Here is a 12,354-nt window from a genome sequence, read left to right on the forward strand (position 1 = left end):
ATCCTTAAAACTCTAAAAGGTAAGTACTATTACTATCCATGTTTTGCAGTTGAGGAGGCTTCAAATTTAAACATTCATTAAAATCAGTAAACATTATGCAGCAAGAAGTGATAGCTATGGGATTTGAACTGGGGTACGCCTGATCGCAGTACTGACCACTATTGTCATCCACTAGGCTCTACTGAGATTTATACCTAGACTAAGTCAAAATTCTGAAAAACAACAACAATTTCATCTCCTCCACCCTTAACTTTTCCTTCTCTGCCACACAAGTTCTTGTAGGCAGGTAGGTGTGCCGCTCCCTATACTTAGCCTCTCCCACGCCCTGTGCAATCTTTCTCTTTTGCTGCTGGGAGCGTTAGAGAATGCTACTGCAGCTGGTGAGTGGGCAGGTGCAGCCACCATCTGCTCTAGGAGTCCAAATGCGCACAAGAACTTCGCACCCAGGACCTGGCCCAGGCACCACACATTCCAGAATCTGCTGGGGACAAGGCTAACCCCGCCCCCTCGCGGTGACGATTGGCTGAACCATTCCTGAGTGCAAGACACGGATTAATGAAGGCGGGCGTCTCCTCTGTTAAGTTAGGGCGAGACGTCTCTAAGGAGGTAAGACCCGCTGGGGGCTGTGTGAATGGGGGCTTCAGTTCTTTCTGCCCGAAGGGTCCTTGAGAAACCTGTTTGTTTTTCCCGGCGTTTGTCTCCACCCATCCCTTTCTCTCATTGGCCAGGCCTGGTAGGCGGGTGTGTTTCCATTGGCCAGGGGGCGGTGTCTGTCCCTGGCCAGGGTGGGGGCGGGGCCTCCGCCGCGCTGAGCTTGCCCTTGTGTCTGGAGCTCTGTAGAGCTGCCGCCACCGCCGCCGCCGCTGCCGCCGCCGCCGCCGCCGCCGCTGCCGCCGCCGCCGGTGCCTCTGCTGCTGCTGCAGCCCGAGCATCCGGGAGCCGTCGCCGTCGCCGCTGCCGCTGCCGCCACAACCGCTGCTTCTACCGCTGCCACCTCCCCTCCCAGGACCCCGAGACACCCTGAGCACGAGCGGCGGCTGCTGCTTGCTTGCTCCCCCTCTGCCCCCGCCCCTCCCTTCCGTGACCTACCCACTCCTTGCAGCCCTCGCCCGCACCTTCTCCAACACCCCGGCATCCCTGCACCACCTGCTCGGGCAGCCCCGGCGGGCTCTGGGACTTGCTGTGCGCGCCGAGAGGAAGGCAAGCTCCGAACCCGTGCCTGGCTGACGGGCTATCGCGGCTGCACCACAGGCAGGAGGAGGAGAAGAAACTATTTCGCTCACCGAAACCCCATTCTGCGGGTGCTTCGCAGCTACCGCTTCTGCTGCCTCCAATCCAGGTCCGAGGGTTCGAACACCGCAGCGGCGGGGACTGTGGGTCCAGCAGGCTCCGGGAGGACACCGGCGGAGCCCTGCACTCTGGTGTCCCACTCACCAGCATCTCCTTGCCCCCTCGTTCCTTCCCTAACCCATTAGAGAAGGGACCATGATTTGGAAACGCAGCGCCGTTCTCCGCTTCTACAGTGTCTGCGGGCTCCTGCTACAAGGTAATCCCCGCCCCGCCGCGGGGAGCATCAACTTCACGCCCATTCCCCATCATCCCCACTCCACCCCATATTTCCACTCTCCCCTTTCAGTTCCCCAGTCCCCGGCGATTTCCACCCCCTCCCCCTACTCCCCGGTGCGGCAGGGGGCAGTGGCAGTTTGCTCCAGCCCCTCGAATCTCTAGCGCTGGCTCAGCCTTGCTCTCCCAGCAGTCAGCCCCTTACGCGGCACCTTTCGCCTTTTCATTCACCTGAGCCTCCTACATCTCTCACTCTCAGTCCCCGCCAGCCACCACCCCCCCACCTCCCACGCCTTTTGGCTGGCAACTTGTGCCTTCTCTGAACATTATACCCTCCCACCAACCCCCACCAGCCACCTCCCACATCACGCTCCTAACCGACCCTCTCCATCCTTGTCATCTGTCTAACCTCCCTCTTTTCGGGTCGCCTTTCTCTTTCCCCTTTTCCCACCATCATCATATCCGTGTATCTTTAAAAAGTGAGTGAGAGCCTGGGAGCGAGCTACCGAGACGGCGAGAACAGCAGCAGCGGCACCGTGTGCATTGCAATAACATCCCCGGGGGGGAAATGTGTTGTGAGACGTGTCATTCACCTAAGAAGAGAGAGGAGACTGTGTCTGGGATTTAAAAAGAAAAAAAAAGAAAGAAAGAAAGAAAAGAAAGAAGGAAAGAAAAGAAAGAGAGAGGGAGAAAGAAAAAAGGGGGGAAAGAGAAAAAGAATAAATCAAGAAATAAAAAAAGGGAAAGGGGAAGGGAAAAATTTAAAGACCCAAAAACACTTTATCAACAAACCTGTTTTTTATTAATCAGTCTGTGTGGTTTTCTTTTCTTTTGCTTGTCTTTTTTCTTTCTTTCTTTCTTTCTTTCTTTCTTTCTTTCTTTCTTTCTTTCTTTCTTTTTTCTTCTTTCTTTCTTTCTTTCTTTTTCGTTAAGCAAAGAAATATATGCACCTAAGCAGTTACTTTACTGCTAAGGGATTTTCGCTTGGATTCCCTACCTCTCCATCCGCTCTGCTCTCTGCCGCTTCTTTTCGTAATTAGTATTATCCTTTCACGTGAAATATAAGAACCCCTGCGACCGCAGTGGAGGGAAACCGCACAAAACGCTGTTATTATGCAAATCACTGGGTTTGGATGTGGAGTGGCTAGGGAACTGGGGTGCACTTTTCCTCAGACCCTCTCTTTTGGAGGAGGGAGGAGGGGTCTGTGTGGAATGGGAGGACGACGCTGGTTATGAAATGAATGGCAATGTATAGAGAAGGAGTGCATGAGGAGAGCACACTTTGGGTGGTGGTGGAGGCAGGGGCGGCATGCTAGGGCTGGGTGGGCAGGGGCTGTAAGGCAGAAAATTGTTGCTTTTAAGAGAGTAGTAATATAGGGATGCGGCTTGAGCGTGAGATACAGGAAGGATGAATGTGAAATGATGGTCGTTAGGATTTTTAAAGCTAGGTGACTCTTGATTTCTTGATAAATCTTTGCCCACCTCTAACCCCTCTGTCATCATTTCTGTACTTGTGAGAAAGATAAGTTGATCAAATGTATTTGTCCCTGGGTAAAAGGAATCTTGAAGTAAGACACAAGTAGACCCACAGGCGTGCAAAACCCAATCGGCCTTTGGAGGATTTAAATGAGGTCAATGAACCATCTTTCAGCAAGTTCTTGGAATACATCCTGTCTCCTATCCTCCAGGATATAGACTGGGACGTATTTTATTTATGCATATTTGTGAATGTGAAAGAAGAGATAGTGGACAGAATTTTTCTGAATTAACTAACTGACCTTGCAGAGATATTTCTTACAATATTTTGTGTGTTTTATGTTGGATGTAAATTTCAGATATGTCATGTGCCAGAATCCCTGAGAAGGCAGACAGCCTTCTTCCTGCTTACGCTGCCTCGTCCCATTTCCTACAGTTCGCTCCCCCACCCTCTCACAAGTAACCTCGGGTGGCTGACACATTACTTAGGTTTCTAATCCATGCTGAAACGTGCTTCTAGATACCCGATTTCACCTCTCAGTAACTTGCATTTCTCAGCTCTGCGTGTGTGTGTGTGTGTGTGTGTGTGCGCGCGCGCGCGGGCGGGCGCGCGCGTGTGTGTGTGCGCGCGCGCGCACTCCATGCCGGGTAGTGGGAGTGTGATGTGGGAAAATCAGTTAATTTGGTGATTGCGATGAAAATTCGACACTGCTGGATGTGTTTTCCCTGCCAATCTGTGTGTGCTGGCCCCGGCACGTCATTGCACTCACTGCTGGGCTGGTGTGAGAAGATTATTTATTATAGAGCATCTGGGCAATGGACTGCACTTGGGGGTCGCCTCCTCTCTGCCTTCAACATTTCCCGTGAATTGTCTATTCAGTGCGCTGCAAAATAACTGTCTGCTGCTGTCTCATTCTCTCTCAGCCTGGAGGAGGATTTACTCTTTCTCTACCCGGAGAGATTCCATCAGCTGCATTCTCTTTTATTAAGGGCATGGATCTCTTTTATTAAGTATGTAAACCAATCATTAAGAAAGTGCTGCTTTTCACAGCAGACTAGGGGTGGTGGTGAAAGGGGTGTGGGTATGCCAGAGAAAATGCACCACTGCAACCAACAGCAGCACCAGCATCAGGTCCAAAAATATAAATAAATAAGCGTCCTATACAGCAACCAGGGAAAGAGCAGCAGCCCAGCAATGTCTGGGTACTTATGAGCATCCTAGATCAGGCCATATTAATACACCAAAGGAGAGAAGAGGATTTAAAGAAAAAGAAAAGAAAAGAAAACAAAACAAAACAAAAAAACTATGGGGGGGGGGCGGCATGAAGAACACCACTGGATTGTCTTCTCATGTTTATGGCTGCCTTATATTTATCAAACACTGTTCCACAGACACATCACACTTTGTTGATATTGTCAGTTCCTGCTCAAATTGCTCATGCCTTCCTTGTCTTACTCTTGGCTAAAAACATTGCTTCAGGGTCCAGGTTTGTGTTTCTTCCACCACCCTACTGTTTTATTAGGACTTGGTTAGGTTGTAAAATGAAAGCTTTATTTCCTGGACACAGATTAAATACTTAGCAGGTCTTTGCTTCCTATGTGCAGGAGAAGGGTGCAGGGGGAACTAGTGAGCAACTGATTTTGGCTAGAAGGAGTCTGTTCTGCCTGCCAGTAGTTATGACTAGGCAAATGCTATAGGCAGTCTACAGCTTCTCATTTTTAGCTTTATCAGAACTATGGTGGTATTCTGTCATTTAAGTAATACTAATCAATTTATTTATCCTTTGTATTATTATCCCCTTTCTTGCACTATGCCTTATTTTAGACAAGAAGACTCATTTGATAACGTATCTTCTCTGTGTTTTACCTTGTCACCAATATTTTGCTTTTTCTGGGAAGCAAAGCCAACCTTTTGGCTTGTTAATATAGAGTTAATGAACCAGTGGTGAGAATCAAGTCACTGATAAAATAAGTAAAAAAAAAAAAAAAAAAAAAAAAAGTCTTAAATAGTTCTATTCTACAAATCTACCAGCTTGTCTTCAACGGATTCTTAGGAAATGGAAATGGATCATTAGATGGAAAATAAACATATTTCTGACCAAAGCACAACTTGGAATGTAGACTACTTAGATAACAAAATTTGCTTCAGTGTTACTTTATGGGGCATCCTTTCTTATTTTCCTCCATCATAGACAGAGGAAAAATCTGGATTAAGGGTAGGGAACAGTTTAGAGAAATGAATTTCTTTAGAAGGAGGCGTGCAAAAGCTTACCACCTGTAACTAAAACCTCTCTTGGTTACAGAGTAGATCCAGTTCAATTGCTAACCCTGGCTGAAGCTGTATCCCCTTTCCATGCCTGAGGGGGCACTGCAAAGATGGAGACTGTCTTGTTTAGCACAAGAAAACAGTCCTAGAAAGGGCAAAAAAGAAAGGACAAAATATAACCAGAAAATAGACATGCACAGAGATTTTGTTGAGAACTTTGTTTCCTTTTTAGAGTTGGTTTTACAGAAAAACCCATCCAACACAAATACTGGGACTTTAGGGTTTGGTTTGATTTTGTCTTGTTTTGTTTTCCATGAGACATTTTGGAAAATGAATTATTATATTTGGAAAGAAAGACTTTCAAATTGAAGGTCAATTGGACATACATATTACTAGCCTCAGTGTGTTACATGAACCTCCCCTTACATTTTTAGAAAGTACATTATAAAGTACAAAATACACCTACATACACTTAATAAAATACGATAACTTAATACTACCTAAAAGCACATCTCTGCCATTCATGTCCTTCTACATGTAATAACCTTAGTCTTGTCAAGCTCATTTCTTATGCTGAATGCAGTTCCTGCATTCCTCCCTTTTTTGATTAACAGCTGAAACTTTGAAAAGTAGAATCTGTACATAAGAGCCAGTGACTATGATTTAAACAGTCAAACCCCAGACACTTAGTAATTAAGAAAATCTCCCTGCAGGGCGCCTGGGTGGCTCAGTTGGTTAAGCGACTGCCTTCGGCTCAGGTCATGATCCTGGAGTCCCTGGATCGAGTCCCGCATCGGGCTCCCTGCTCGGCAGGGAGTCTGCTTCTCCCTCTGACCCTCCCCCCTCTCATGTGCTTGCTCTCTCTCATTCTCTCTCTCTCAAATAAATAAATTAAAAAAAAAAAAAAAAATCCGGCAAAAGAAAATCTCCCTGCAAATATGAGGAGTTTCTGGACTAATTTTCTATCAAGATGTGGAAGCTTACTTCATTGTCTTTTCCCCATTTCTACCACTATTAGAACCATGGGAGCATAATAGGACAAAAGTAAGCATCAGTTGAAAGACCTCTTTCTGCCTTCTCCACTGGAAGATCAGATACTTGAGAACTATTTGCCCCACATTTAAATAGTAGATGCCATTTTTTTTAAAGAAAAAATTACTTGAATTTCTTAGCAAATGGAAGTGCAAAAATGCTGGAAGACAAAAACTGAATCATGCATTTTAAAGTGACCTAAAATCAGCATTGAATAATATCAATTTTCTTTGAAAAGAAATCGATGGGATATCAGATGATTGAGACAAGTAAGGTTTATTTATTATGAAGAATTTGGAGTACAGTAATAATATAAATAGACCTATCATATTGATGTTTTCTTTGATAATGCTGATGTGCGTTCCATGAGATTTATTGAGAAGGAGTCCTTATTTTAATAGGCTCGTTAAACATCCTTGGCAAAATCACCCATGGTGTGACAGCTGGCTGAGTAGGTTGAGGAATCAGTGAGAAGGAAATCACAAACTGAGGAAGTTGAACTCAGAAGCTGAAGTTAGAGTTCTTTGTGGCAGATATTAGTTTACCTGGTTTACTGTTTACCCTCTTAGAACAGCTCTAGCGCACAATGATTGTTAAACTTAAGCTTCCTGAGGGCAAGCCCTGAGCCTTTGTTATCTGTGCAATCTTCTTATTCTTAATTTAGTAGATGCATAATAAATAGTGTTGGATTGAATAATAGGTATGTCCTAATTAGTTCTGATGGAATTAAATAGTTGCCTCTCTTCATAATATGTCAGCACTTAAACTTTGTCAAATAATGCCACAAGAGTTAATTATAACATTTTGTAGGCTGTATTGGTTTAGGAAACAGTTTTCCTATAGGAAAGTATATAGCAATGGCTTTTGATATACATCTTTAAATGAATACAATCTGATCAGTTGTTCTTGCCATGACATTTCCCTACCCATTTCTTTTTATTTTCCCTTGATTTCAAATCCCCAATATTTCACACTAGATCAGATCACCAATTCATTTCATGAAAAAAGGAAGGGCATGATTTAAATTTACTGATTTAACCTAAAATATTTAAAAGGACAAGTTCATTGCCAACATTTTAATTGAAAATGTCAAGCATTTTTGGAGTGCAGTTTTGTAGTATCAAAGAAAGGCATCTTCTGCAAATTCCTTGTGTAAAGAGGTGGGTGAGGATTAACCTAGAGCTGTGGCAGCTGAAGCCCCCTGCTGTGTGATGATGCAAATGGCATCTCAGGCCTAATGTGCTCTGCAGCGGCCGACGAACGCACAGGAAAGCCGTCATGTGGCAAGAGTGAAATGGGAAGTCTTTTCATAGCTTGCAGTAGACATGAACCATCCTTCAGTTTTTTATAACCAGACATAACCCAGACAGTATTTCTAATCATGTGAGCTCATGACAAAGCATAAGAAAGAATGAATACATATTTTGTTTGGAGATTAATGTAATAAATAAATCCTAATAAAATTATCAATGCTCTCATCAGACACATGGTGAAGAGTTTATTTTCTTGCAAACTATCAGGGACACGGGCCAGTTTCATGAAGATAAATAGCGAAGTTAAAAATAGGATTTCTATGCAGTTGTTTACATGTGTTGGACCTAATAAATACTGGGCTAGGAAATATTCTGTTATCCTCTTCTTTTAGTGAGTAAGGAATCAGTCCTTTGTTGTTGTTGTTGTTGTGAGTTATTATTATTATTATTAGAGCATTTCTTGTATTACGAGGATACAGTAGTTTTAAAAGAAATAGAAATTACCTGTTCAGTGTATGTTCCATGTAGTTTAGCTCCATGAAGTGGAATTTGTGTTAACATCAAATCAGTAGAGAATATTTCCTCTCTGAACAATATTATTTATAACAGGCAAAAGCACCAAATAGGTCCCTTAATAAAAGTAATAGTTCTGGACCAATTGTTATAGGCAGCCTATCAGGGAAGCATATCAGATTATAGAAACTAATGTAGCTTTGTTTATTTTTATTCCATGTGCTAGAGAAAAAATAATTGAACATATTATGCATATTGATTTTTACTCAAGAAATGAGCCCAGTTGGTTCTGTTAATGTGCTCAGTGGGCTTCTTTAAACAGATATAAAATTGTTATCATTTTAGAAGTATGTAGTATGTTTAAAAATTAGTAAACTAAATATTCTGCTTAATTAGGTATCAGTTAAATATTAATGTCAATATCAGAGATATAATTGTTCAGAAAGGAAATATCCCTCAATCATTCATCTCTCTATATACACATATATACAAGTTTAAAGTGTACAGTTATTTTTAGGACTGAAGGGTATCTTTATAATTTGGTAAGTAATCAGACTTTGGGGCTCTCAGGGATGAGGTGTGAGGAAAAGGCAAGAGTTTATTTTATTTGCACTCAATTGTTTTCTTTTACCCTTTTTATGAGGGTTAAAAAGTGTATTTTTGAATAAATTTTCTTAGGCTTTAACAATGATTAACATTTCCACTTAAAAAACACACAAGCAAGATTTACAATTTCTGAATTTGCGATAGAGCTGAGCATTTATTCTGAATCTTCTTTTGTGCTTATGAAACTGAGTGATGAGACCCTCCCGCCACCTGAATAGACACAGAACTGAGGTTGTAAGAGGATCTGCCTTGGAGAGAGCTTGCTATTAATTATTCACATTCGATTTTAGAGGTCTTTGAAGTAAATATTAAGACAGTCATCATTCAACATTTGGGATAACTCTTTCTAAGTCAGCAAATAGTTTTTACTTGAATCTTTAATTTCAGCCATTTGAATGCTGAATGGGAAACCCCATTTTAGTCACAAACAGTTATTCTGGGGGCTAGATGCTGAGGTCATTAGGGATTATTTAGAAAATAAAAATAAGGACTCATTTGCTTCGGAACATAAAATCTTAAAACTAAGTATGATCAAATAGTGCAAATCACTTCACATTAAGAAAACAACAGTCCTTTTATTGGTCAAACTGATCCCCTAACAATTTTATGTATTTGATGATGGTTTATTTACAGGAACGCTGCATTCATTGTTTATCTAAAGTCATCTTTGGGAACGGAGTGAGAAAGCACCTTTCCTGACAAGGGTGTGCTGCCAACTGCTAAGTGTATAGCTGTTATATTGATCCAGTGTAATTTATAAAACCAATTAATTTGTTCTTATAAAGAAATATTTTTGGCTTCTTCGCTAAAAGTGTTTGCCTTTAAAAATGCAAGTGACTCCCTTAAGGTTTACTTAAACATCCAAAACTAAAATTTATAGTGTGTAAAATACATTTTTACTCTCTTAATGAATTCATGTTTTACATTAGCTTGTCCTATATCCCCCCGGGGGAAAACACCCATGATGCCTATATCTTCCATTTATTCTCATACCTATATGCCCCCTGCTTTCCAATCTTAAGTAGTAGATTTAGGTTGAAATGAGAGATGATTGGAATATTTGTATTTAAAAGCAAATAAAAAATGTACAATAAGCTTGTTATTTAATTGTCATTCCTTTACTGCTGTCTATTTTATGTGTTGAGGTCTCACTAGCAACTCAGCTTCCTTTGCACTCTCCAGGAATATAATATCCCCCCAGTCCGACCATGCTACTAACCTGAAAGACCTATTAAAAGTAATTAACGGGGAATGAAGAATGGTTCAAGAAAGGGAGTTTTGCTAAAGCCTATATGCTGAATACATACAGATTGAGTGATTTTTCCTTTCAACCTGCAGGACGCATACCCCAATGTTTTAGCAAGGATAATACACATACAGTGTGTTTTTACTTGTTTTTGTTATTGCTATTATTGCATTTTGTGAGAGTTCAACCTCCTTACTTTCATAATAAAAATGGCAAAAAGAAGAGGGAAGGAATGTGAGTCAGCCAGCCAAACACACACAGAAACGCCTGGCAAAGCTGACTAAATTAGCATATGCTAGTCTGAGTATTTCCCTCTGTTGTTACATAATCCCTTTCTAATACGAAATCAGTTCTCATACTTAACCCTTTCAGGAGGTTTGGAATTCTCCCGCTGTTATATTTTTATTTTGCATTATTTATTTCTCATGAATTGTGTAAATCATCTATTGAGGGGCTTTTATGTCAAATTCTTTTTTCCCCCTCTTCAGTCTTTCTGTATACAAATGTTCCATTCTGTGCCCAACTTCAGGATTCAAGAATCAACTTTTCTATAGCTTTCACTGAGAGGATCTAATTAGCATTTTAGGCTCTCTTTACTCATGTGCAGCTTTCTTTAGAAAATGTATTAGTTCTATGAGGTTCCCCTAAGGATTCATAATACTCTAGTTTGTTACATGTACTGTGATATTCAGTGTGCCTTAATTATGCACGTGTCCTCATTTCAAAGCCTTTTCAAGGATCATGTGGGATAGAACAGGGGTCTGGCTGTAAGTTCACTGTCATGTATTAATGTGTAGGTGGTATTCAGAGAAGGATGTTTCTGAAGGCAATTATATATCTATGACTCCAGTATAGCAAGCGGTTACATTCTACGCTTACTAGTTACCCTGCCAAGGCAGAATGAAATTCACCATTGTGATACATAATACAGTATCTGTTATTTCTAAATAGTTCTTTGCCCTGGGAATGAAATAAAATAATGAGTGAAAATGTGTATCCCTTATCTTGAATAGGGATTGTTCCTTTCACTCTCCCAAAACAAGAATCAAAAATTGTTCCTAAATCAATACTCTATTCCCTAACTAGCCCATTAACACATTTGCTATGGTGGGATCTCGAAGTTATGCTGGTTATTATTTGAGGCTATAGATTTTTAGATAGTATTAATTGCCTGCAATCACATGGGCTGCCAAATGTCAGTGCGCTGCCAAATCCGAGACATGATTTTTTCAGTTTTTGATTTGGATGCAATTTGGACAACTGTGGAAGTATATAGGGACATTGAACTCAACACAGGAAGAGAGAGAGAGAGACTTTTTTTTTTTTTAATAAGGACTTTTTATTTTTGGAAGGATGGTTATAAGAATTGGCTCATTTAGTACATTTCACCATTTATAAGGAGGATATTTTCCTGCATTTCCTGAGTTTGAGAGTGTACTTATATTAACTGTACCCTTTGACTTGTATTCCTCTGTGTAGTATATCATCAGAAAATTTGAGTTTAATTTGTAAATACACTTCTTTTCTTTTATTTATGGCTATTGCAATAAAAAGCATTTTTAAAGCTGATACGTACTAACAATTCTAACCAATTTTTTTAATTTTACAACTGTATATTTGAAGCTACATTATTATTAATGATAGCTTAAAAAAACAAGTCTCCAGGAACCTACTGGAGTTTTTTATTATGAAAAATTTTGACCAAAATCTGGTGTGTTTGTTTAAGTAGACAAAAGAATGCCATCTGCCCTTTATTATTTGAAGTTTTATGTCTTCTTTGCTCATGAGAGAACTAAGCATTTTATTTTGTCTATGCTATGATCTATATAACCCCTTTGCATATTTTTATTATAGCATTTTGAATGTTTGGTATTTATCTATCTGTTTGCTCTACTGGACTATAAACCCCTGGAGTACAGGGTCTTAGTCTTCATTTTATTTCAAGTGCCTAATCTAAGGCCTGGTCTGTGTCTTTTTATAATGTTTTCATCCCACTGATTGATTAGTTCTCTTCCAATCCATTTAATCTTGACACATCTCTTTAATTGGATCCAAATAATATTTAAGTATTTATGTTATAACTGCCAAAATGCCAATACACTATTCTGAATAGAATAAATATTTGCAATGAGTTTTCATTTGTATTTAATGTACAGGGAGAAGACCAAAAAATGGCTACTAAGAAATACAAACAATTCTAAATAATGACATACTTCACAAAAATGTGAAATCATTGCTTTCAGTTAGGGTAAGCAGTTCAAATTTGCGCTGAAAACATTTGTCTCAGATCTCTGAATCTCCCTGATTTCTCTGGGCTTCCTGAATCTTTGTCTTTTTTCTACTTACTAAAGATTTCTATCCCTAGCCCCCAAAATATTCCTGATAGTGGCTTTAGGTGA

General features: G+C 40.7%; 1 protein-coding gene across 3 annotated transcripts in view; it reads left to right on the forward strand.

Moving 5' to 3' along the window:
• Positions 1-896: 896 nt before the first annotated feature.
• CADM2 (cell adhesion molecule 2) overlaps positions 897-12,354 on the forward strand; it is a 1,086,523-nt gene continuing 1,075,065 nt past the window's right edge. For all 3 annotated transcript variants that reach the window (XM_032407371.1, XM_032407368.1, XM_032407369.1), the window contains exon 1: positions 897-1,546. In XM_032407371.1, coding sequence (XP_032263262.1) covers positions 1,486-1,546 — 61 coding nt within the window. In that variant the 5' untranslated portion in view covers positions 897-1,485. The remainder of the gene's footprint in view (positions 1,547-12,354) is intronic.

Source organism: Phoca vitulina, unplaced genomic scaffold (assembly GCF_004348235.1).
Source record: "Phoca vitulina isolate PV1807 unplaced genomic scaffold, GSC_HSeal_1.0 scaffold8, whole genome shotgun sequence".
Lineage (NCBI taxonomy): Eukaryota > Metazoa > Chordata > Mammalia > Carnivora > Phocidae > Phoca > Phoca vitulina.